This window comes from Nelusetta ayraudi, unplaced genomic scaffold (assembly GCF_046127955.1).
Source record: "Nelusetta ayraudi isolate G7.1 ecotype Tasmania unplaced genomic scaffold, CSIRO-AGI_Nayr_v1 ptg000026l, whole genome shotgun sequence".
Taxonomy (NCBI): Eukaryota; Metazoa; Chordata; class Actinopteri; order Tetraodontiformes; family Monacanthidae; genus Nelusetta; species Nelusetta ayraudi.
This window is the reverse complement of record NW_027466076.1, coordinates 7,303,357-7,330,064: the sequence shown is the minus strand read 5'-3', so window position 1 is coordinate 7,330,064 and position 26,708 is coordinate 7,303,357. Positions and strand designations below refer to the sequence as shown.

General features: G+C 45.9%; 2 protein-coding genes across 5 annotated transcripts in view; both read right to left on the bottom strand.

The window, feature by feature from the left end:
• Positions 1–17,398, bottom strand: part of erbin (erbb2 interacting protein) — a 47,556-nt gene extending 30,158 nt beyond the window's left edge. The window contains exons 1-3 of one of the 3 annotated variants that reach the window (XM_076029425.1): positions 16,663–17,396; positions 8,677–8,751; positions 5,453–5,688 (exon numbers count right to left, since the gene is read on the bottom strand). The gene's annotated coding sequence lies outside the window, so the exon portion shown is untranslated. Of the gene's footprint in view, positions 1–5,452; positions 5,689–8,676; positions 8,752–16,662 lie in introns of all 3 variants that reach the window. The other 2 variants (XM_076029426.1, XM_076029424.1) reach the window with 2 other exon arrangements.
• A 382-nt stretch (positions 17,399–17,780) lies between these two features.
• Positions 17,781–25,631, bottom strand: nln (neurolysin (metallopeptidase M3 family)). Of its 2 annotated transcripts, none has more exons than XM_076029437.1 (13): positions 25,305–25,631; positions 22,928–23,184; positions 22,239–22,387; positions 21,710–21,814; positions 21,227–21,329; positions 20,977–21,137; positions 20,313–20,448; positions 19,545–19,911; positions 19,085–19,286; positions 18,814–19,000; positions 18,598–18,726; positions 18,301–18,437; positions 17,781–18,207 (listed from the first exon to the last, which is right to left on the bottom strand). In XM_076029437.1, exons 1-13 carry the CDS (start codon positions 25,370–25,372, stop codon positions 18,055–18,057), a joined length of 2,154 nt encoding a protein of 717 aa, XP_075885552.1. In that variant the 5' UTR covers positions 25,373–25,631; the 3' UTR covers positions 17,781–18,054. The 2 variants fall into 2 exon arrangements, with proteins under 2 accessions (XP_075885552.1, XP_075885554.1); XM_076029439.1 differs by lacking the exon at positions 25,305–25,631 and adding an exon at positions 23,763–24,405.
• Between the last annotated feature and the right edge of the window lie 1,077 nt (positions 25,632–26,708).

Here is a 26,708-nt window from a genome sequence, read left to right as displayed (position 1 = left end):
TGAATGGCCGACATGTGACTCGGCAGCCTGGTAATGATCCTTCAGGCTCTTCCAAAGACTGGGCCAGTCGCTTTTTTTGTTGTTTTGTTTTTTTTTTATCTCCCTGTCAGTGCCAGGAAACCACTTCCCCTGTCACCGACTCTCCAATGCCTCCTGGGTCGGTGCGGTTGCCATAGAGACCACCGACTTGAGAAGAAAAAAAAAATCAGGTCCTGGACCCCTCAAGTCATACACATAAAAACACAGATGAGGCAACGCGGGTCTGTAAACCTCGTTCTGAGGCGACTCATGGGAAAGAAAGTTGAAAGTAAAGTTCTGAACGACAGACTGATTTTTTTTTTTTTAGCATTTCCCCAAAGGTCACCGAATCCTTCCAATGATGCCAGCTCGCACCCGCTGACCTACTTTTAGTTGATCCAGCAAATCGTTTTGGGAACTAATTAGTCGTGTTTCCACGCGTTCTCCACTTCAAAAAAACAAAAAAAACAACCCCAAAAAAAAAATCCTCCACCTTCAATCGATGTCTGGTTTACCTCGGCTCTTCGCTCAGAGCCCAGAACCCACCTACCCACTGCGGCTTAGCGAACACACCAAACACCACACAATACGCACACACAGGCAACTATGTAATGCAAACGCTTAATGTAAAGGTCTGTGCCCGCGGTGCAGTTTGCGCGTGCGTTGGCCGACGCGGAAATGAAAGTGTGGCCGTAACAGCGAGCGGCAGCTCGGGTTATTTATAGTGAATAGCGCTCATCTGGTTGATATGGCAGAATGTGATTAGTGGCGGCTAGCTCTAGCCTTATAAAAGGAGCTTTGATCCAGATTGCAGCGGACTGTTACAGGATTGCGGGGGCCACGGCTGAAATTTCATGTTAGAGGTTACAGCCCCCGGGGGAGAAGAAGGAGGGGTTGGGGGTGAGGGAGGCGCTGGTATTGTTGAGGTAGAGGGAGTGGAGGTGTTGCAAACTAGTAGCCACAACGGGAAGCTAAAAGCTGAGGTGCCTCTCAATGAGTGGTTCTAAACTGGTGCAGAGTCAGTACCCAATTTTAATCCCTATAAGGAAATCGTGACCCAAATTTACACGCAAATTTATTCCACAAAAAAATGCTAGCCCACTTTCTATCATGTCTAGTCAATTAATTATTGAAATTATTGAATTAAATTGTGGGTCCTGTAAAATAAAGGCCCAACATTTTCTCTGTAAATATGTATATTTTAAAATCCTGTCTACAAAGTCGCAACTAGGGCTGCAACGATTAGTCGACGTAACTCGCAACCCAATCAAAACAGCTCCGCGACCCACTTTTGGGTCGCGACCCTCCAGTTGAGAAACGCTGCTCTAGATGAAGAAAAAATGAAATTAAGAAGAGAATTAAGACTCCGGGGCACATTGGGAGAGAGGTCAAGGCTTGGTTCTTGCAATGCCAAGTTAAATGTTATTCCAAATTAGACCAAGTCCAAAGAATTTTTATTTTATTTTATTATGATTATTATTTTATATTTTATTTTAAACAATGTCTCGGACCAATTTCACATTGACGCTACGTTAGAGCGAGACACTTGCAACAAACAAGGATTTGCATTTAAATTGATCTTGGACTTAGTTGAGTTTTGTAGGCCAAGCCTAAAATACAAGTTTGGGGATTTGATTCCACCCAATGAATAAGCGGCAAATATGCAAAGCTCTCTTTGCGTCTTTTTTTTTTCTCCTCCTCCTCCCCGTAGCTTTGTAAAATGGTGCAGAAATGTGCGGGCTTGATGCGGTGAAGCTTAGGAATCCATAGAGAAGCATTCAGGACAAATCCTGGACTCCTTCAAAGCTGTTCAAAAGAAACATTTGAGAGGACAAACTACTGTAAAAACAGCAGTGGAGGAAAACGTCTGTTGCATGTTGCAAGTCCAGGTACATTTGGGACTACTAGTCACTGCAGTACATGCACCATTCAACTGAACTGGTGGTCAATATGACGTTCAAAACAAGGTACAGTATCAAAAAAAACAAAGTATCTGAAAAATTTCAGACAACGGTTCTGAAATTCCAAGTCGGATCTCCTTTTGAGACTTTCATCAGCGGCAGCGTCTATCGGCTGCAGCTGAAGAGAAGCTTCCTCTTAACATTACTGAGGGATCTTCGGTTAAGAGGGAAAGCAGTTCAGCGAGTGACTAATACCCGTGTCCGCTCGCTTCATCCGTGGGCCGACCGGTGGTCGACGAGGCCTCACAGAGGAAGCTCAGCGATGATGACTTACCATAAGACGCGCCGACGCCGACTGAAACTAATCAATAGGAAGCGTCGGGTAGATTACGCCGGATTTAGTGTTAAGTCAGTCGTCGGTGTCTGCAGCAGGCCGCGCGGCGCTGCGGAACCTGTAGTTCCAGTTTTGGCTGCCCCCGTCGGTTTTGGTTCTCACCGGTGTTCCCGGGTCCGAGGGGTTTACATGACACGAGGAAACAAAACCCGGATTGTTTTTCTTTGAATCGGAGGAGAAATGAGGGGAGGTAATCTGATCCGTGGCAAGTACAAAGCCCCCCCCCCCCTTCCCCCCCCCCTCCTCCTCCAGAATCTGGCCAATTTTCTGCTCCGCGCCGACCGCACTCACAAGACTCGTGTCTCCGCGTTTCAGAGAAGGCCACACGCATTCCCCCCCGCATAAGAGTAAGTCGGGGCTTGCTCGACAGTATAACGCGGTAAACCGATTACTCAAACTGCCGTTTCACTACTGGTGTCACAACACCAAAGTAATGACTTTCTGAAACCTTCAAGAACAATAGCATTGTTGAAACTCAAAGCAAAAAAACGTAAACTTCAGGAACAGTAATGGAATAACATGCAGGATGAGAGTCTCGGGCTTTATAAAGGGACAATACAGATATTTTCAAAATATGAGCTTTTGTGTGTGTGTGTGTTTTTTTTTTAAATACAATTATTGGCATTATTAGGTTAGAAACTGCTTTACTTGAGTGCACTGCTGAGGGGACGGCCTGAAAGAAGTGAGTCGCAGCACAAATGGAAATTGACTGCCGCCAACTAAAATCCCAATTTGTTGGATTATTGGAATCAGGCACACGCAGGTGACTTGATTTAGTTTTACTAAATGCTCCAAGTCAGGCATGGGCAAACTACGGCCCGGCCCGTTCAGCTTTTCAAGCCGGCCCACCGAATTTGAAGAAATGATAAGATGACTTACTTAATTAATAGTAAGTCATAAAATTACTGTATCTCGTCCATGTTTTTCTTTTCAGTGTTTCAAGAGTCGTTTCAATAAAGAGCTAAATGTTTGGGGCTGCAAACGCACACTTTGTTGTAACTTTGCTTTTGTTCCTTTTCAATAGACATTAAAAGCAGGTTTTCTACATGATCTGCATGATGTATTTTTTTCTCCTTTGAGGTGGGTCACCAAAACACTCCATCCATCCCGCTGCTGGGTCAAACTTTACAACCCACTGTGGCCAACGAGTCAAAAGGTTGTCCTAAAGTCGGCTCTAAATGCTCAGGTTGGGACCTGATGCGACACATAATTGCTGATTATTTTGATTTCGGGTAATTACTGTTAGAACAAAACTGTGATTTTTTTTTTCAGCTCTATGACACAACAGCCACATGGCTTCTGCATCCTTTGGCTGCGGAAGAGTAGTAAAGCCTGCGCCGCACGTTTTGTGTATGTGTGTGCACGAGGTGCGGACGCACGAGACGGCCTCTTGTTCTGCTTGTCGTCACGGCGGCGAGCGACCGTCTCGCACGTTCACTGCGAGGCTTGGGCGAGAGTGACGGCAGGACGAGCGCTGCCCGGCCACAGGCGTGACGACGCTCACCGCCTCTTTTGGCTGCGCTGGCGGGGCGGACGGGGAATCAATATGGCTCAAACACAAAAGTTTCAGTGCTATTAGAAGCGCTCTCTCTCTCTCTCTCTCTCTCTGGGAACCGAGCCGCGGCCGACAGCTTACTTCCTGTCAGAATGTCACGGCCTCCCGAGAGCGCCGACTCCACACGGGGAGGGGGCAAGACGAGTCGGCCTCCGAGGGGTGGTAACGCTATTTATGTCGGGGAATCAATAGCCCCGTTTGTCCTGCGACCTTTAGCGCGAGGCTCCCGACGATCTGCCCTCGGAAACAACCACCGAGACAAAGAAATTAAGCGACTTGGACGAGAACAAAGCTTCCAGGTCTCGACCGGTTCTTCCTCATTCTCTGGCTTTCCCCTCTTCTAGCTACCGAATGGCGTCATTATTAGACAAAAGATCAATTGCTCATGGAGGTGAGTGGCTCCTGGTGCCCTGATTGGTGCCACCATCCAACGCTACCGCTCTTGGACCTGGCGGCAGGTTTATTCGCATACCTGGCCGAGGCGTGGGCACTGCTTGCGTCGGCTTGACAACAAACACGTGAGCAGCAAAATAAAACGATGCTTCGTACCCGATTCCTCCATGAGGTGCTTCCTCATCAGATAAACAAAAGAAGCTGTGGTTAAGCAATTGTGAAATCTACATTCATCGGTCACTAAGACGTCAAGGAAATGCAATTAAGAGACAGAAGAAAAAATAAAAAAATAAAATGTATATATATATATATATATAAAAATATATATATATATACATATATATATATATACATATATATATGTATATATATATATTCCACAATAGCCAATAATAACGTATTATTATACATTTCATTACCAGCCATTAAAAATCATATTTGTGTAAAAATGCTTGACCCGGGCAAACCCAGGCTAATGCAGGCTAATTAGCCGCTTCCAATGGGAAAGATGATTCACAGACACCTGAAATGAAGAGCTGCGTCGCATCGCGTCGCGCCGCTTGCCAGCTGAAAATGTGCTGCAGAGTCGACGCTCGCCGGCAGACGCCGAGCTTCGCGATCGCAACTGCGACCGCAAGCCGTGACGAGGAGGACTAAATGCGTCTCTCGAAGCCACATCCTGGCGACATCAAGACGTCGGTTCTGCTAAGGTGTGCAAAAGGTTATCCTGTGCTGCAAGCGCTCACCAGACACTATTTTTTTTTACTCCACTTTAAAATGGGCTACTCCCAAGCACAAAAAAAACAAAGAAAAAAAAAACAGTGCAAATACGTATTTTCTATTGATGGACTCTGTCATTTATTTTGGTGTATTTAGTGCAGCAGAGGAAGAGACTTGATTGTTGATAAGGGGTGATTGCTTGAGAGGCGGAGGTTAGGGGGTAGAGAGAGAGAGAGAGAGAGAGAGAGAGAGAGAGAGAGAGAGAGAGACTTTATCAAATGAACCAGCAGCTTTATCAGTTTGAAGCAAGCCGCCATCAGTGGCAAAGCACGAGGCCCATCCTCACCCAACGTCTCCATCGTCCCATCTTCTCGTTTTCCCCACTTCATCCTCTACCCTCGCCCTTTGGCGGCGCGATCTCTGTTCTCAGAAGCCGCATTGTGACTCGCATTAGGCCGCGAAATGATTTACATTAACTCCGCACGACAGCCGGGGGTCGCTCGGGTTTCGGCTCCCTGGGCCGAACCTCCGTTAATCTGCCCGGGACATTTCAGGCGTACGCTGCAAACCGCCGGGCTCCCTCCGCACGTCAACCACGACGGCGAAGAAGGAACCAGGAGGGGGAAAAGGAACCAGAGCCTCGAGAAGCAAGGGCTACGAGTGCAACGGCCGCAGCTGAAGAGATCAGAGTGGATGGCGGCTGCACGCTGAAATGACGCTGAGGGACAGCGAACAAAATGTTTCCGCCGGTTGGGTTAAACATCACGGCGCGCAGCAGGCGGTCATGAGGTGGTCACATGTGGCTAATGTTAAAAAAAAAAAAAAAAATGCTGTGCTTGAATGTGACAGCAGAGATTCTCCCCATTGTCGTGCAGGTTCCCCTCAACCCCCACCAGATGATTTCAAGGGGTTTAAAAAAAAATGGTGCGCCGGGTTACAACAGCGCAAACCATATGAAAGACCATATGACACGACGATATGCTGCCCTTGTTAAAACGGGGGGGGGGGAGAAATAAAAAACCCGGAATTGTTTCCCAGAGCAGCTTCCCTCACTAAGCCCCCCAAAGAATGTGAGAGCCCTGGTTATTTATAGAAGTCCGCTCAACCAGCCCTTCTGCCTGGAAGTTCTTAATTAAATATGAGATCCAGTTAAATAGGGGCCCCTTGAGAATCATCTGAGCAGCCGTGGCAACGACATTACACCCACCAAACGTACAGTTCTTGAGCCGGCGTTCGTAGTTTAGCGACTGAATCAAATTCCCTGCTTCTGCTTTTGGGTTCTCGTGACGAGGCGCGAGGAGAACTCAAGAGGCTGAAACAACCTCTACGTCAGACAAACTGCCACCTGGACTCTTCGCTGCGCAACTGCCGAGTCGGCGGGCCTGCGCACGATTGGCGTCGATCTTTGGTGCTCATCAGGTTGGAGGAGAAGGGATGGGCTCCCGCATGACACGCTGGCTGCAGGAATTGAATTGGAACTTTGAAGGGTATTTTTGGACTGTGACACGCGAGAGAAGGAACCGACCCAGTGATCCACTGTACCAGAGCTTCTCCTTTCACTTTCCTGAGAGAGCAGGAGCTCTCTCAGGCGGGGCAGAAAAAGTGACGGGCACGACGACGTATCCGAAACAATGGTGTCTGTTGTGCGCTCCCTCGTGTGAGCGATGGGGCGCGGAGAAAGCGCGGAGAGTGAGACGCGCGTTGCCAAGTCTCAATAACCAGGTCAGACACATTCAGGTCAGAGGCGTGTATCCATGCCGACAAACAGCCGCGTTTTCATTCCCCCCCCCCCGTCAGCCCCTCGTGGAGAACGGGGGAAGAGGATCGCGTTCCCATAAAGCCTCGTTAAAGTCAAAAAGTCTTCTCATGAAAAGCTCTTTCAAAGTGGCTAACCGTGGCTTGCTAGCGTGCGCTGCAAGAGGCGCACGCGGCGGGTTCAGTTTGCGGTGGTGAGGTGGGGGGTTAACGAGAGGACGGACCAAGGAGAGAAAAATCAACATCCTGGACAAAAAATAAATAAATAAAAAAAATACGTGAGAACTTGAGGCTCATTTGTTGACCTTACCGTTTCAGAGCGTGAGGTATTAAGCGCGGATCAATGCAAAGCCTGCAGCGGCGTCAAAGTTACGCAAACAGAGCGGCCGTGAAAGCAGTCCGACGAGAACGGCAAACAGGAAAAAAAAAAAAAAAAAAAGTGGGGTGGGTTGGGGGGGGTTGCATTTCTCAAATATTCCAGGTCTGAGAGATAAACTTGTTCCTGCCGCCGCGCAAACAAGGCCTCCTGCCATCTGATCTGATACCACCCCCACTATTCAGGTCGCAGCACAACTGCACCGGGGTTTGTGCCTCGCAGACTAACAGACTTGATTTTTTTTTTTTTTTTTTTTTTCTTGATGGGGGGGGGGGGGCGTCTAGACGTCGGCCTTAGTCAGCGTGTTGAAGGCGCGAGACGGGAAGAATTGGGGGGGGGGGGAATGAAATGCACGCAGGCACACAAACGGCATATTGTGCAAGCTTTGTGTGAGTGTGAGTGTGTGTGTGTGTGTGTGTGTGTGTGAGAGCAAAAGAGAGAAATTCAGTATCGGTGGGTTTAACTTGTGATGCTCTTGAGAGTGCGTATACTTCAGCAGTGAACTCAGAAATGCAGCGCAAAGCAGTTGGCTAGGCTAACCTAGTCTTCTTTATATTTAAGGGGATCTAAGTTTTTTTTTTTTTTTTTTCTTAAAAGGGACAGTGCATATTAATGAACATGTAAATGTAAGTATGCCAGAATTAGCCAAAGGCTACTTTCCTTCTGCAGTCCCTGGCAGGTCAGAAGAAATAACATTGATACAAATGAAAAATACAATAAATTAACAATACGATGAAGATCTGGCCAACTGACGCTAACAAAGTAACAAAGAACACTGAGAGGACACGTAAAGGCTTCAATTTAAAATGAGTGCTGACAGATCTGGTTTCTTCTCAGCCACTTTTTAGATTGACTTTTAAAAGTGTTAAATGGGTCACAATCTCTTATTGGAGCTGGAACCTCCTTCCAGACCTCAGTACCTTTGACGGATGACACCTGATGAGTGAAGGCTGTTTGTGTATGTGGAACTGCGCAGTCACCTCCAGTGGAGGCTCTGGTTATTCTCCCACTGCTGCTGGATCTCAACATGACGAACCCCCCCCCCAAAAGGGTGGTGGAGCAATTCCATGCAGGATCTTATGCAGGAAAAGCACGTTTAAATCTTTTTAAAAGGATCAAAACTTAAGATCCTGTATTTCTGGAGAATAGGGCAGTGATGGAAGGAGATAGATTTCTTATCCAGTACTTTTATCAAGAAGCATAACCTACAGTGCTTTGCTAATTTGGATTTGTTTTTTCGTTTTTAATATTGGGAACATGTACTTTGGCACATGTGCCGTGTATTTTGGCCTGGGGAGAGAAAGGGTTGGGCCCTCTCAGTGTTTCGTGTTGAGACTTAGGACCCATCTTCTGCGTCATCCATTCTATGAGAGCCGCAGCCGCAGCCCTTGTGCGCAAATTCGCTTCCGCCGAAATAAAATCCTAATCTCGGGAACAAATTGCCGCGGGAACCACAAGATAGCGGCGGCGGCGGCGGCGGCAATGCAAAGTGATAACGCCGGGGCGAGCGGTAGAGAATCGATAGCGTTGGGACATTACAGGGGGACCCTGATGGATTACATACCTTGTCATTTAGGACTTAAGCGCCTGAATCCAAGTGGATGGCAGATAAGAGGCCAAACAGCAGCAATCTGCTTACCTAAGGAAACACACACACACACACAGAAGGAAATCAGCATTGCAAACAGTAACAAACAACACGCAAAGTAATGAGATGAAGCGTCATTACATTGCCGCCCACAGCCAATTTTATTCATTAGTCTGAAGCGGTGAAGCATCGGACCATGAGCGACGCTATATAACTGAGCATTAATGGATAATCCTTCTCTAATGTATCGTCCGGGACCAGCCAGAAGACAACTGTTCACACATAGTGGGCGCTTCCAATTCCAGTTGAGCATTGAGCAAAGGCAGAGTAGGAAATAGACAAAGAGTTCCGCCAAAACGCTCGTTGGTTCAAACCGCTCAGCAGCCACAACAGCATCTGAGACAAAACGCAATAATAGAAGTGAAACAACCAGAATGCCAAAAAAAAAAGTCCCGAAGCTGCACGGCGAGAACTGGATTTCAAATGATAATGTAATATCTGGGTAAGTGGTCAACTAATTGAAACGGGGGGGGGGGGGGGGGGGGAACCTGTACAACGCAGTTATAGTGATAATGTTGACGCAGAAGTCAGAAAAGGTAAATCAAGGTGAGCGGTGCGGCTGCAGTCAAACATTTCTGCAGTCGTCACAGAAGTCTGATGTCAAACATTCTGTTGCATATCGGGATCCTAATCCCTAATGAGCAGCGCTGGAAAACTGCCAAAATACAAACCAGATCATCGGATTAAAGTAAGCCCCTGCAAGATTTTTACATATTTCATGGTGCATGTAAATTAGCATTCAAATTTAGGTCAAAAGCCCTCTGCCGTCACCGCCCTCCGCGTCTCGCGCGACCGCGGTAACTGCTTTTGCAAATGCGGACCATTAAGTCCATCTCCCTTGGCTTCTTCCTTTCTTTTTAATAGAGTCGTCAGCAAGAAATAATAAAGCACCACAGAGACAAATTCATTAAAATGAGGATACCCTGAAATAGCCCGATCCTACTTCAGCCTTTTCTTTTTTCTTTTTTTTTTTTGCCCGAGGACGTAACGAAGGGGGCGCAGATAACGTGGAGCTTCTTTTTCAACAAAGGCGACTTAAACCTGTTAAACTCTCCACCTGGGTGCCTTTTTCTTTAAAGTAACGGCTACGCTGATTATCTGCAGGAGAACCTGAGAACGGCTGAGGAGGATTGCGAATGTTGCGACGACTGGAACAAGCATTAGCCTTGGCAGCTAATCTGAGAGGCAGAATGGGCTAAAAGACAGGATCATCCCACTTCCATCCTCATTGAGAACAATGGCGCTATAGATAGAGGGTGAGAGAGAGAGAGAGAGAGAGAGAGAGAAAGTGGGAGGGATAGAAGAGGCACAGAGGGGACATGGAGAAAGGGAGGGAGAGAGGGAGAAATTTTGACTTATTCATAGGATCTTCCAATCAGCTGTAAACACATTGGGCGGCCCCGACACCTATTAGTTTCTGCTCTACTTTCTCCTCGGGGGCCTTTTCTCCTCAACCCGTGCGGCGCTGCATTCTCCCAAAAGAGAAGTTGCCTCCGTCGCACGCTAGCTGCGTTTCCATGGCAGCTTTTGGCAAAAAAAAAAGAAAAAAAAAAAGAAGCAAGATTTCTAATAATTCAGTGCAGAGTGCAATTGCGATTTGCAGGTGTTTCCATTGAATGGTGTGAAGCACATAAGACGGAATTCTCGTAAAATCTTGTCCCGCGAGAGACCCAACTTTGTGCGATAAATCTGCATTTCAATGTTGTTTGCTGTCAAGAACGCTTGTTATATTTTCCTCTTTGATGACTTGCATAAAAAATATTCCGTCTCCTCCTCCGTCCAAACGTGATGCGACATTTTCCACTTGAAGTGAACTGGTCATGTGACCACGTATGTTACGTCCGGTGACGTGAAAATGCAAAAAAAAAATTGTTTCCGTGACACTTTTGCGATATACCTTTAAAAAACGATTTACATTCCATGCAATGTGGCAATGATTTTAGTATTGGATGGATGGATGTTATAGATGCGGTGTGACTCAAGCAAACAGTGACTGTTTTAGGAGGGGACCAACATGCACCCTCGAGATCAGAACAGCGAGGCAGCTGATTGAGTCCCTTCCTTGTTTGCAACGGCGGTAATCTTGTTTATTTTAATTACTGGGCTAATTAGGTTTTAGTCATACCACTTTCACCATGGCAGGGCTGAAGTGTTCCCGCCCCCATCCGCTGAACGCTGTTGTCCAATGTCTAATGCAGGCCGTGAGCAGCTGCTGTTTGTATCGAGTGTGCGTTTCATCGTCGCTGAGAGTAAAAGCAGGGAACAGAATCGATTCATCAGGTCAAAACCGCCACTTACTCCTCCTCCATTCACTTCTTTTTTTTTATGGACTGAGAAAATAAGTTGTTGTTATTTAAGATCAAAGAGTAATTGGGTCTTACTGACCACTGCCTTCTAGCCGGCTTCTTGCGTTGCTGTGATACAGAATAGGGAGCGTTGAAACGCACTGGAGTCCCGGGTGTTGTACTCGGGGTAACGCATTTACCGCAAGTTAGCGTGCCTCGTTTTTTAAGATACAGCATCAATGCGTTACAAAATAAACTTCGGACAACATATTCATTCCTTTAAAAACACAAATAAAGGCAGTTTTAGCCAAGATGTGGTTCATCTCCGCACAGGTTTTGCAGCTATGTTTATTTTTATGCAAGCAACTGATCTAATTATTGCAACCCCCCGCCCCCCGGGAGAGATTGGATGGGATATATGCAAAGATGCTGCTATGGGTGCTGCTATGGGTTACATGACTGCCAGACTTGAACGCCATCTAAAGAAAGATTTGGCTTTACTTACATACTGCAAGACTGCATGAAGAAGACGCTTGTTTTCTTTTCCACATAACTGGGTCACTGACGCAGGCAATTCATTTCAACGAAATATAAAAGCGTGGCTTTTAATGGACGTTTCTGCCTAACGCACACTTGAACGCTTATCTATCCGACGCAAAGGAGGGCCTAATTGCATTCAGTGTTCCTTATGAAATCATTATGAGTGCCTATGGTTCTAATGGATGTTCTGTATTAATTGGAAAGGCAGTGTTGAACACTCTTGGCCAAAGAGAAATGTAGAAACAGTGGATTGCAGCAAAGCTTTTACCAGTTGCTTAAATGATGGGACTCACAAATGCAATTAGCAGTAATGTTTGATTTCAGATGTGCAATTATACCGTACCATATATCCCATACTATACCACACTTTAGATCAACTGTCTCGGCCGAACAGCTTTTCAAGTCTTCGGTTTTCCAGCCTGATGCGAAGCCCTCAGTGTCAGTAAGGTTTTATTGTAGGGGCCGGAAGCAAAATGGACACGAGGTGGTCTCACAAGGCAAAACGACACCTGGCTGGGGGTGTTGTCACCGTCCCGGGAGAGGTGTCGCTTTCCACAAAGAAGTGACTTAGCAGCACACACTCTCTAAGAAGTGGAGCAAACAAAAGAAGGATGATTCTTTCCCCACTTCTGGGAAATTCACTGCCATACACGCGTACTACATTATTGTTAACGTTAGGGCGTATTCACACCAGGAGAGTGCTTTAGTTTGCGTTCTCTGGTCCGGACCAAAATCCAATGTATCTTTTTTTGGTTTGGTTTAGTCCGAACCAAACAGGGCAGGTGTGAATACGCCCTTAATAATAAGACACACTGGCAAAGTGCATTGTACATAATGGTTACGCTTTAGAGATGATTGATGTTGACTTATGAGCTATTCCTGTCATTTGGTTCGGTTTCAAGGGATGTGAGCTGAAACTGGGAAATGCCAAAATTCAAATGACATAATGTTAAGTTCCTAATACAACTGCTGTGCTAAGATGCGGTTTAGATTTGTTGTTGCACTTCTGTACTTCTCCTTTACTTGTAAGCAAAGGAGAAGTGGGTAAAGAGCAAGTAAACTGGGAGAAACTACAGCTCGTACACCACGACGCGTAATTCAAAACTTTTTTTTGTTTTGTTTTTTTCTGTTCACAAAAGTAGTACCATTGACATTCTTTGGAAACAAGACTGAACGTAAACTATAAATATCAGCTCAGGACTGGCTTGGCTTTAACAAACGACCGAGCCTTTAAAAAGTGACACAACCGCCGAACAAAAAAAAGAAAATCCCTTAATAAAATCCACTGGCCCAAGGGAAGTTGCTCATCCATGGAATCTCCACAGATCGTTGGCAATAAACTGAAGGAGAAAGGGGAAAAAAAAAGAAAAGAAAAAAAAAAAGAGTGCTGCTGCTGCCTCCTCCTTCATGGCTGACCCATATTTCAACATGAAGTGCTCGACCGCAAGGGCAAAGTTCATGACTGAACGTGGGAAGTGACGGCTCACAATCACAGTGTCTTAACTTTGTACCTGACCAAACAATTGGGACACACCTTCCTTGTCTGGCTGTGAACTGTAAAGTCTGGCAGCCATGACAATTTTCTTTTTTTACAGATAGCCGAAAGACGCCAGACATCTAGTGACACACACACACACACACACACACACACACACACACACACACACACACACACACACACACACACACACACACACACACACACACACACACACACACACACACACACACACAAAATCAGGCTTATCTTAACCCACCATACCAACAGACAGTTTCACAGCGAGGCAGTGCTGTTGCAGTGACATGGGCCAAAGTTTGACACATACTTACAATTATATGTAATTATACTTGGCCCGCGAGGCCAATACAAAAATCGCTGCTGGCCCGTCTGTACTATACAGCACATGCAACGCTAAAACTACACATCCCAGAATGCTCTGCTGGTATTTTGGCAATTCGTCAATCAGGACAGGATGTTCATTGAAGGATATTATAATGACTTAATTGGGTTGTAGCTGTTTTTTTCATTTTTAAGTGCATTATCAGCCAGTGGAAAAAGGTTACCGTTGGAATTTAAATCAGAAGGCCATACGATTTTAATATACATTGTATTTATTTTGATGAGGGTTTTTTTTTTTAAATGCCATTTTGCATGTGTGTTTTTTTATTATTGTGTAGCATTAAGCTTTGCTTGTTCCATATTCAGGTTGAAGCAAAACTTGTTTGGAATCGATATAAAAATATTTGCCGTTCTATCCGGTGGAAGATCTTTTTTCAATAACTGTCAATGTTGGCCCGCGACTCCGTCCCAAGTTTGAAAATTTTGGCCCCACTGTGTATTTTGAATCTGACACCCCTGCTCTAAGCAAACAAAGTAGTTTAAAGAGTTTAAAGATCGCATCTCTGACATTGTAAACAGTGGACGACCGACCCACTCAACCTCCTGTGGCACCGCTGTCAAATAAACACTTGCAAAAAATTCCGGCTATGCGTGCACCTGCTACTAAGGAGCAGGGAGGGAGGGACCCAGGGGCTACGAGCTACAAAAAAAACCTGTCGGGTTTTGTTGAGACGCGGAGTTACAGTCTATAGTGCTGACTAGGAAAAAAAACAAAAAACTAACAACTAGGTGTGGAAAGGAAGGTTTGAAGCTCTGTTGTAATGAATTTTAAATGTTACCTTGTGAAATATCTATCAAGTTTTTTGTTGACGCCTGTAACAGATGCAACATTCGACGCAAAACATATTTTGCTTCACCGCAAAACACACCTGACTGTTTCCCACTCTCACCGTCTGCAACTATTTAGACACCGTTTGAACCCACCGCGACAGATGGTTTTATCGGGTTACCGTGGCAACATAAAGAACGCTCAACAAAAAAAAAACCACACAAGATAAAGATCCTTTTTGCCACTTTAGAGCGACAAAGTCCCTCCTTGCACAGCAACCGCTGCAAAGCCAAACACACAAAATACAACTTGGCACGTCTCCTGACTCGCTGCTGCTGCGTCAGTACGCACGGTTGAATCATTCCCTCGCAAGGTTCGCTCAACACCGTCGCCTCCGACTCGTCACATGATTGTTAAGTCACCCAACACACGGCTTTTGTCCACGTCAACACCATCCTGTTTACACATTACTCATATACTGCTGCGTGGCTTTCTCCTGGTTTCCGTGCCGCAGGTGTAATGAGAGCGTCTCATTACGGCCAGGCCCGGTTTTTGCCGCGTTGACAGAGAAACTTAGTCGGGATGTGAATGTAAAGAGGAGAAGCGATTTTAAGGTGATGCAAAAGGATTTTCCTATTAGGGAAAAACTAGTGAGCCACAGGAATGTCTCAGGAGTCCAACCAGAAGTATAAATGAGGTTCTGCAAATTACACTTGACCAAGATTATTAGAGATGAAACTGAAAAACTATTTTTGCATTGGCTTTTTATGGGGGGGAGGTGGTGCACATTGGACTTGAATCCATGTGTTTGACTTTGCAGATAAGGTTTTATAAAACAAACGTCCAAAGAACGTGGAACAAAAAAAAAAAAAAAAAAAAAAAAGAGGTCAAACCCAAAACTGCACAACAAGCAGCAGGCAACGTTCATGTGAAATCTCCTCTTCGGCGTCTCACCAGTCAATGTTGTTGTCAATGGCAAGTCAGTGACCTATAAACAGCCGTCCCTCAAATCGTGGCTAATCACGACTGTCAGAGACAAATCGCCGGCCCGTCCATCCATCTGCGACGTCCTTCGATGCATTTTTATTACGCCAAGCCGCGCTTGCGATGGCGCGGTCAGATAAAGTTTTACAACGCCACGATCACTCCCCCCCCCCCCCCCCCCCACCCTCAGTGTTTAGTCGAGCGAGCAGGAGGACATTTACAGAGACGTTTATCCAAGCGTGCGTGCCATCAGCGTCTTGACACTGCCACATTGTCCCGGCACACAATGTGACAGTGTGAAACAGCCAGCGCATGCAGTTACAGGGGTCAACAGCCGGGTCAAGTATTGCTTCATTTTTGGAAGTAATAATCTTAAAAGATTGCCCCCGCCCCAACCCTAACCCTCTCCATCCATGTGCTATACAGCGATGGTGGCGTGTTAAACCCAGAGAGGCTTCAGGTGCAGCAGCTATTTGATCAGGAAGGAATTCATGCCATGTTGAACAGGATTTTATTCACCTCAGAGCGTCGCTGGGACTTTACCCGCATATGTCAATCATTGCCCTAATGACGTGATTCATCTTGACGAAAGGGGGGGAAAAAAAAAAAATCAAGTTGACAACCGGATGTGTAGTGTGCTGATATCCCCTTTCTGCACCCCCACCCCCTTGAAAATACACAATCCCCTAGATTAGCCCCGCCATCTATCACCCGATCTCAACAGGATTAAATTACATCGCAGTTAAATCGAGATGCTAATCTGATTAGCGAAGTGGTGAGAAAATGAAAAGAGCCGATATGGTGAGAGTCCAGCGCCGCTAATCCCTCCGTCCGTGCGTCGGAGCGGTGAAGGTGCTCGCCAACAAAAGATGCACCTTCCGCAGCAGCCGATGCACTGCGGCTGCATCGTTAAGGACTGAAACACATATACTCACACACACACACCTCTGCCAGTGAAATGAGAGCACTATCGATTTATAGATGCACTGACGTGTAACCGCCGAGATACTTTATATCGGTTAACGTTTGCTCTGCGCAGAGGATGCAGCGGGACAATTGAGCAGCCATGTACAGCTGTTGACGGGGAAACCCTCCGAATAAAATAGGGACAGCTGCTTGGAAAACCCCCGCTTATTTTACACCCAGCATCACCCAGCAGCACAAACAACAACAACCATAGTGGCTATCACCGCCAAGCGCTTTGTGTTATTTTGGAAGCTGTTGGCCGGTTGTGTTTAGCGTTTCCAGGAGCTGAATTGTGGTCGATATTCAAGCTGGTGGGACACCAGCAGGATGGGACCCTCCACCGACACTACGCCGGAGCTAACCGCGGCGTTAGCATGATGTTGTGGGGGGGCCCAAAGGGCAAGAAGCAGCAACTTTCTCTCACGCACGCATTGGAAAAAACAACAACACACACTTACCTAAATTACCGTAGAGTCAGCGTCTCGTTTACAGACGTCCGGGTCATCAGAGGTGTGCTACTATCCAGAATGTGAGTCGAGAAGAGGACATTAACTGGCTCCTATTTGGTTTCGCTAGTGCTAGCTGTTAGCTAGCGTGAACGCTGCCCACTTAGAGAGCGAGCTGGCCCTGTATACACATCCTCAAGTTGACAAACGCCGTCGCCCCACTTGTTTCGAAAAGTGCTAAAGGCGTCTCTCCACCGGTCGTTACTTCAGTTGGTTAACAAAAGGCGACGACACGGGGGAAATTGCCATTAATTAGTAAGACTTTGTTACACGGAGGCAATAAAAAAAAAATCCAAAATGTCCACGACATTCAGCAAGGAAATGCAAAAAAAAAAAAAAAAAATAGGGGAAAATGCCACCGACCTCCGGCGGAGCGAAACCTTATTTGTCCAAAGTGTGGCGCAGCCAGGTGTTTTCAGTCATAATCTCCTTTTTCCGTTTGAGCGTACGGCGAGTCGAGTGAAGCTACACGGGAGCTTGACGACCAGCACGAAGCGGTAGGTCTCTCTTCGCCGCGACCTCTGTGTGTGCACACAGAGCCAGTGGGCTGTCCGCCACAAGTCGCCTTCCCAGCCGCGCCGTCGATGATGATGATGATGCTGCCACTATCTCACCAGCCCAGACGCTCACTACCAATGTGCTTTTTCCTTCCCCCAATCCACGAATTCGACGTTTCCCTCTTTAAACGGCGGTTCCGGAAACGATTTTTTTTTTCTCTCTCTACTTCAGACTACAAACCGAGGTGAAAAAAATAGAAACATATATTAAAATTAACTAGTGGGTATCTTTTGGGGAATAAATAAGCTACTTGTATAAATATCCGACCTGGGTTAGGTGTTAGTTTTGCGGGAGGAATGAAATATTCCCAGCCACATACAAACTAAACACTTTATATTTTCGGCGTAAAGTCACACACAAGCCACAATTTTTGTCCTCTATCGCCCCCTCGTGCACATTGCCCTGTAACTTACTTACTTCCGTTACAGTAATTAAGAATGTACACAGCTGCACATAAACGGGGCAAAACCCGGATGTTTGTGTATATGAAGCAATAAAACAGCCACACCAGCCTCATTTGACAGACAGATATTTATATTATATTAATATGACACATTTGTACATAAATTCTGTATATAACACGTCTTATTACTAGGAAAAGTTCCACTGTTTTCTATTTTCCTATCATAATAGTGAATCATAATCTATTTAAAAATACCCTACAGTTCAAAAATAATTTTATTTTGTAAAACAAATCCCTCGGCAAAGACATTCTCTGCAGAGCAAATCTGCACAGAGACCATCATAAACGGCTGTGTGAAATCTAGCCATAAAGGTTTCATTTATCTATATCTTTGGTGTTTCTTGAGTCTTATTTAGTCCTTTGCATTGAAAGAAGGCATCCTGGCATGGGCTGCGTCCAAGAAATGTCTTCAGCATGTCCATTCCATCCACTGAGCCGCCAGCTTCCAGAATCACCGTCTTGTACTCCCTTCCAACCTTCCAAAAGAAGACATGTACTTTATTTCCAAACTGGACACAGACACAAAAAACGAATTTTTAAAAAATAATTTCAAATAGTGCCTAACTAACCTTTGGATTCATGATGCCCTCCTTTTTGAACCGGCTGAAATACATGTCCATGGAGTAGACTTCGCTCCACAGGTAGCCGTAGTATTGACCGTCATATCCTCCAGCCAAGTGGCCGAAACTGGCTGTCATGTTGGTGCCTTCAGATAAAAATACTTTTTCTATTAGAGCGTCTCAATGTTTTTTTTTCGCTGTAACTCAGCAACATCCACTCTGAAATAGAGCACGTACTTGATGCATTTCATACACGGAAATGACACATATCTGAGTGAAGCACTTTTCTGAGAAGCTCCCACTGACCTGGTGTGGCTGGTACACCCAGGATGTCCTGGAAGAGCGTTGCAAACACCTCAGACGTGTCTGCATGGGAGCTGCTGTGCAGCGTCTGGTCCACTTTGCTGAGGACGACCTGCCGCAGGTTCATCAGTCCTGAGAATAACACGCCAAGTTTGTTTTAAGTCCCGGTTCTTGCACCGATATCGTTTCAAAACGACAGCAACCTAAAGGTTTCCTGACCTGTGTTGGCCACTCTGGAAGCTATCAGCTTGTCAAGCATGCTGTCAGGGATCGCTGTGCCGTCTTTGTAGTGTCGGGACATTCTTCTCAGAGGCTCCTTCTCCCACACCCAGTTCTCAAGCATCTGGGACGGCACCTCCACAAAGTCCGTCTCCACCTGGGTTCCGCTGAACTCTGAGAAAGCCGTCTGACACAAACAAGGACGAAGCTCCGTGAATCCGCTCACACCTGATGGATCTTCACGTTGTGTCGTGCACGTAGCGACGCCCACCTTGGAACAGATCTCGTGCATAACATGGCCAAACTCGTGGAAGTAGGTCTCCACCTCGTGGTGCTGGAGTAGGGAGGGCCAGCCCTTCCTGGGCTTGGTGAAGTTTGCCACCATGGCTGCCACCGGGAGTCTGCGCTTCCCATCGGGTCCTTTGCAGCCAGGCTGCAGGCCGAAGCAGGCTGCGTGGCCGTACTTTCCTTCCCTGGTGGGGCAAAAGGCGTCACATTGCAAATGTGACAAATGTCAATCCCGGGTCAACTGATGAGCCGAATGGAACAGTAGACGGACAGGGAACCCACTTTGAAAGGTTACGTATTGCATTGACTTTTGAAAAAAATAGAGACTAAGATTCGCTTCCAAAACAAAAACCAAGTTGGGATCCTTCAGCCGACCATTCGCTTTATACGCAGAGTCCTCACACCGTATCGCTTTCTTCACCCCAACGGGACAAATTCCCTACCTGGGATGCAGGTCCAGGTAGAACAGGCCGATCTCCTCTCCCGTTTCGGCGTCCTGCACCGAGAAAAGCCTGACGCCCTCGTGCCACACGTGAGCGTGCTCCACCTCGGCGAAGCGGACACCCAGCAGCTGCTGGTAGATGGCCAGCAGGCCCTCCGTCACCACGCCGAGCGGGAAGTACTCGATCAGCTTGTCCTTGTTGACGGCAAACTTGCACTGCTCCACCTGGTTCATGTAGTACGGCAGGTCCCAGGCGTCGATGCGGCCGTCAAACTGGAGGCCCTTCATCAGGCACTCCCTCTTCTTCAGCGCCAGGATGTATCTCCTCTCTTTGGCTCCGATGGGCTTCAGTCTTTCGTGGAAAGCGTCTGAAAATTGAAAGCAGGCCGTTGCAGAGGGGATTTCTCGCGGCTTCTTGTACATAAATTGCGTAACACAGACACAACATTGAAAATATACCGGCATGCACTCGCTGGCCTTTTGCACTTCACAACATGTGCAACTCAAACCGCTTGTGTCGTAACAAACTCCTATGTAACAACATGCTATAGGAATGCCGTCCGGTTATACACTATGCCACACTCAACACACATGAGGTGTAGTATTTCTCCCTTCAGGGTATTTTAGTATCGACTTCCCACGACATGCCTGCCGCGCGAGATTTATTGTGTTGAGCAGCCACCGAGTGACACGAGTCCTCGTCCCGAATGACACGGATGTCTTTTTTATTTGTGTGCAAAGTGAGACGAGATGTCAAGAGGCATCATACCTAAAAAGTCAGACACATTTCTGGCATTCTTAGCCATGTTAACTTCCAGCACATAGTTGGCGTGGCTGCTGTAACCAAGTAAGTCTGCGACTCTTGCCCTCAGTTGTATCAACTCTTCAAGAATCGGCGTGTTTACCTAAAAAAAAAAACAAAAAAGGCAAAGCTTGTTGAATGAGAGATGCAGATCTGCCTCATTTTACTCCTTGAAAGTTACAATTCTGATCATTTCAGTTCACGGGTGTTAAAATGGCAACATTTTCATGTAAAAAGTACACCAAAAAAAGCAACACTGGCACTTATTTATAGTTAAGCACACAGACACACTGGTTGCTTTGCCATGTGTACGCTTCTGATGTGAAGCAGCTGCAGGATAAATTACTAGACAGTGTGCAGTAGCTGCAACTTGATATCGCTTGATACAGCGCGTACTTCAGCACACAGTAAACACCTCGACTTATAATAGTTGGCCTAAATTGTCAGCAGTACTGTACATTGTGAGGTAACAAACAGATAATAAATGTATCCCTCCTTGTACTTCTTCTTTGCAATCTGATTTTTGAAAGTACATAAGTGAAGATAATACTGAATATCCCAAGTATATTGGAATTATTCTGTGTATTCCAAGAGAGTGGAATACACAGATGTGTAATCTGACTCCAGTTACCTCTTTACATCTGCTGTGGAAAGCAGTTTCCATCTTCCTCCTGGTCTCGGGATTGTGACACCTCTTCATCAGCGGGTAGTAATGGGGATATTCAAGAGTCACTCTATACCGCCCATCTGCCGTCTTATCCAGCCCGTTGAGGTAGCTGTCAGCAAGTCCACCTATGGGGGAGGACAGCATGAATTCCAAAACTTTGCCCATTATGTCAGACCGGCAACCAGAATGATATCGGTACATCATTCGGACTCACCCAATTCCTGCTCGGAAAAAACAAGGAAAGTGTTGTCCTCGTTCAGATTCTTGTTAAACTCGATGGAGAGATCACTAATGAGCTTTGACGTTCTTTTTATTTCCTAGAAATGAAAAAAAGAATGAAAAATAGTGAATAATATGAATTAAGTGAGGACATTGGACCAAGTTTCTCTTTTCCTGTTGTTTAAAATAAAAACAACAAGTAGACAACATACTGGAATAAACAACTAGTAGTCTAAAATAAAACCCAAGTGGTTTCCATTGCTAGAAAAATGTAAAGAATAAACAGGCATATAACATTTACAATTTACAATACTGCTGGGGTGTTATGTAAACATGTCAAGTTGAGCCCTTGTGAGACCAGGATAAAAAGCCCGGCAACATCGACAAAGTTTTGCTGCTACGATTAAACGTAATATTTACAAACGTCAACATCAGCAAATTGCCTTGAAATGAAAACCCGAATCACATATTTAATTACCTCCTGCACATCTTTCGACAGATGCAATCCTTTCCGCTTTCCGAGTGTCACGAGTCTGTCCAAGAATCTCTTTTCTTGAGGCGAGAGGTTGTCTTGAAACTTTTCCTGGAAAAGACGTTTTGTAAAACAAACTATTAGTCCCTGTTTTTCTTACCCAACAGCTTAACATATCGGGCAGTCCTGTGTGACAATAAGGTAGAGAATTGGCAAGCGCCGGTTGGGTGCAGTTAAAATTTCTTTCTGGAGACAAATTAGTCGCAGTGACGGGGTCAAAGGATGATACAGTATCCCTTGGTCTTAATATAAAACACTTCAGTCCTCACACATCATTAGCTGCCCTCTGGCCGACAGGCAGGGTGAAAATAATCCATCACTGACAACCAATGTGTTAATGCATCAGATTTTCACCGCACTTTTGTGTCGGATGAGCTTGTCTCATTATTCTTTATAAGCTTGACGCCCGCTTACATAACAAGCAGCAGACTTTGTAACAACTGCGATGTTTCACTTAATATGCAAAAAAAGGTACCTGCAAGACAGTGATTCGCTTGAACACGTCTTCCCTCATACTAATCTCCACGTCAAACTCGGACAGTTTCTTGTCCGCCTCTGTGCTCGCCGTTCTAACTTCTTTGGACGGACAGACGTACTGAGGGAAATCAAGGACGTGGCGCGATGCTGGTGGAACCGAAAAAAACAGACACACACACACAAAGACAGGACAGCATAAACACAACTTTCAACATCCAACAATATTTGTTTCATCTGGTAAATCTAATAAAATGTGGACTGTTACTAAATAGTGAAAAGAATAGAAAGAAAATTGTGCATGAAGGGGGGGGGAAGCTAGAATTTAAAAGAAGGAAATGCAATAATGGCAAAACAATGTGATCTGTAATCAGAAAAACAACAAACAAACAAAGATGTATTAAAGGCTGAGGGCAGAAATCTAATTTTTAATAAACTATAATTTCTGTAAAAGCAGTTGATAATGCGCATGAGTTTTAATTATTAGCTATAATCAAATCACACAGCTCTATATGTAGCTCTCTCATTTCCCAAAACAGCTTTCTTGCTATCCACACTCAAAAGTTGGGCCTTTAATAATGAAACCAATGCACACACACACACACACACACACACACACACACACACACACACACACACACACACACACACACACACACACAAATAATCACCAACTCTTGCAGGACTCACATGCATAGTCCAGCTTGGCATTGGCCACGGCTTTCAGTGTGTTTTCCACCGAAACATTTTCGATCTTCAGGGCTCCGACGTCATCGTAGACCCTCTTCACCCTGTTGATGAGGTCCTCCGTGGCCGCCCTGATCTCCAGCGGTGACAGGTCCCACCTCAGGCCGGTCCTCTTGTGCCCTGGCGGGCAGCGCTCCCTGCCAGGTGCCACGGGCCCATTCTGGATGGTCATCCTCCCGGTGCCAACTCCGACACTGACACTGCGTGGGGAAAGGACACGGGCCCCCTTCAACTTATAGGGCTTCAAAATTTGCACCTCGTATTCATCGGGGTCCGACTGAATTTAACAGGTGGCGCGACCCCCGCAGGGAGGCGAAGGCGGAGGCGGACGCGGGGGGCGTCGTAAATTCTTCAAAGTCACTCTTGAAAAACGTGCCGTGCGTTCTTTCCACGCTAAGCGAGGTGACCTTTCCTCACCTCCCCCTCCCCGCCGGGGTCAAGGCGGTGTCTGCTTTCCCTGCGTGGCGGAGGCGCATGCTTCCACAAACAAGTTCATAAAAGCCTCCCCGTAAAATGCATAAACAGTATCACATTTTAAACACCTCGCTACGTTTTAATGCGCATCCAGACGCAGCCAGCCAGCCAGCCAGCGTGGGGTCTATTATTTTAATGGTGTATAAATAAAACCGAGCACGTAAGAATTGGCTGAATGTGGACTTGTAAACCGTCTACCAATCTGTCACGCTGGCGCTAAGTAAACGGTGGGGACAGACAGACAGACAGACAGATAGGAGGCTGGCTGCCTCGGCGGTGTCAACGTCAATAGAGAAGAGGTTACCTGCGGAGCTTTCGGCACACCACTACTCTTACAGCGAACATGCCGCCGTTTACGTGTGGGAAAAAAAATAGAGAAAAACAGACACCGACACCTTTCTACGGCGTTGTTGTCAAGTAGGTAGGTAGATAGCTAGCTGCAGCGTGTCTTGTCGCAGCGGACCTCCTCCTCCAGCCTCTGCGCTCCTCCCTCTGCTCAACGCGCATGCGCCGTGGAGGAAAGATGCGAGCCTGACCCAGCCAGCCAGGCCCCCAGACTCCAATATGGCGGCATGTTCAGTTGGGGTCAAGTTGCTTTGCGGAAGCGCATTGCTGAAACTCCAGTTCGTAAGTTCATTTTCACGTTATTTCGTGATAATTTTGACGTAATAACGTGGAATTATCACATTATTTTGTGAAACTGTCAGGCATTACCGAGCCAAACATGAAGATGAAGCCGGTAGGGCCGCTGTGATGACGTGTCCACCAGGTGAGTGGGTATAATGTTTGCTGTTCCAGGCAATATTAAGTGTAAGTTTCACCCTTCACTGCGCTTCTGTAACTGTTCAGGAGCAATCAATCTAGATTTGGGTGTGTAAAATGATACTAAACTTCAAATCAGAAACACAACAATGAGCCTGTATTATACATTGGAATCTTTACACTTTACACTTTTTCTATCAGTCACACAGCAGAGAACATCGCTGGACATGCTCGAGAGCTTTTAAGAGAATGCGCTCTGGAAGAGAAGGTGAATTGTTTGGTGACTGATGAAGCAGCAAATATGATCGCTGCGGCAAATATCCTGCAGGTGCGGCATGCCGTCTGCCTCGCACACGCACTGAACTTAATTGTGAAGAAGTCCATGGATGCTACTCCTGGGCTGGTATCAGATCAAAAACGAGGCGGATGGTCACCTATTTTAAGTCAAGCGCCACAGCAAAAGGGAAGCTGCAGCAGATCCAGTTGCAAATGGGCCGTCCTGTCACAAAACTAAAAAATTGAGGCAGACGCGAGATGGAATAGCACCAATGAGTTGCTGCAGCGCTTTTATGAGCAGAGGGACGCAGTGGCAGCTGCTCTGATCACTTTGTCCACAGATTTGCACCCTTTGACTGCATGCACGAGTGTGCATCCCCGTGTATAGAGACGCTGTCAGCTTTTCATGCTGCCACTGTAGAGTTCTCAAATGAAAACAGAGTGTCGGGATCAAAAATAATACCCCTGATAAAAATGCTGAATGGCGAAACACCTTGGCATAAACCTCAACAGAATTCTGAATCATGAACTCAGTGGAATAGAAACCACAAGCGTCTTCCTGTTATCTTAATTACTGGATCCAAGATTTAAAACGCTCGTATTCCAAAGCCCTGCAAATGCCGAGTCGGCTGTGTGCGGCATTGTTGCGGAATGCACCGCATGAAGAGGAGCCGCCATCTACTTCAAGAGCACAGCCAGAACCAGCTGCATCAAAAACAAAAATTATAGAATTTGGATCAATAGATTTATCTGTATTAATTCACGTGCGGACTAAACTTTATTTAATGTTTCGTTTTCAGTCATTGACCTGTGGAAGCTGTTGGACAGGAACGCTGAAGATGCAAGAGCATCCAGGAATGCTACTGCTGATGCCATAATGGAGGTGCAGCGCTATCCGTCAGCCCCTCCACTTGAACAGTCACAGGACCCTCTGGTGTACTTGATGACACACAAAGCCATATACCCAAACGTGTACCACCTGGCAAAGCGGTACCTGGCAACACCAGCATCCTCTGTGCCCTGCGAGAGGGTGTTTTCTGAAGCTGGGGAGATAGTTTCCAAAAAGAGAAACCGCCTGAAACCGTATACTGTGGAGAAACTGTTGTTTTTAAATAAAAATGCATAAGCACCTAAATTCACCGAAGCACCTTTAGCCCTTACCCCCATCTGTACATAAACTATATAAAAAAATATACATACATGAACTAATAATTGTCAGAATAATTATCTGCTTAACCACCCCAATCATCTCCCAACTACCGCATCTGCTGTTGATCAGAGCCATTACCTGCTTCCCCAACCCACCTTGGCTTCATTTGTCAGCTGCTGATTCCCTGGCTCTGCCTCCACCAATCACACTCCTCTGCTGTCCTATTAAACAGCTGTGTCTAACGCACTTCAGGCTCTGTGTCGCACTCGCCAGTTCCATGTTTGTTTGCTCCTAAAGCCCATTGGAACCTTAGAGTTTGTTCATCTCGGTTTGACATAATCTAGTGTATATGCCCTGCGTTGGGACAGGTAAGAAGGGGGGGGCCCTCATGTCGGTTGAACTTTGTTAAGCTGCACTAGGTAAGGGGTGGTTGCCACTTTTGTATTTGTTCCACTGGACAGAGTAGTTGGGCAGCCAGGCTTTTGTTTTCTTGACTTGTTAGTTAGGTTGTCTGCGTTTCCGCCTTGCCGTTTAGTTTGTTATTTTAATAACATCCATGTCGCCCGGGAGTGGTTTGTTTGTTTTGAATATTTTAACTTTTAAAGAACATTTTGTAAATACTTGTAAATAACTGCAGCTGCAACATCCCTCTGGTTTAATTTGTTCCTAACATTTGACTCTAGACCAATTTGGGCTCGTAACACCAGTTCTTATAATACAGGGGTGTCAAACTCAAACACACAGTGGGCCAAAATGTAAAACTTCGACAAAGTCGGGGGCCAACATTGTTGTTGGGTTTATTTTATCTTTTTTTTTCAATGAGAAAATCTACCTCCAGATATAACAGTGAACCTTTTTATATGGACCTAAATGAGTTTTGTTTCAACCTGAAACCTGGAATGAGCAAAGCTTAATATTGTACAATGAGTTCATGTTGCGCACATGCAAACTCTAATTTCAAATTTAAATAAACCAATCAAAAGAAATAAAATGTAAATAAAAATCGTATGGCTCTTTTTATTTGCAGCATTCTGATTGAAATTTCAACAGTAACCTTTTCCA

What these genes read in the sequence shown, in the direction of transcription:
- nln (XM_076029437.1), bottom strand. Translation starts at nt 25,372, where the DNA reads ATGGCATCAGCAGTAGCATTCCTGGATGCTCTTGCATCTTCAGCGTTC. An exon ending in TGCCAAGCTGGACTATGCAT is followed by an intron (nt 22,388 to 22,927) that starts GTGAGTCCTGCA and finishes CGGTTCCACCAG; the next exon opens with CATCGCGCCACGTCCTTGAT. An exon ending in AAATGTGTCTGACTTTTTAG is followed by an intron (nt 19,912 to 20,312) that starts GTATGATGCCTC and finishes TTCAATTTTCAG; the next exon opens with ACGCTTTCCACGAAAGACTG.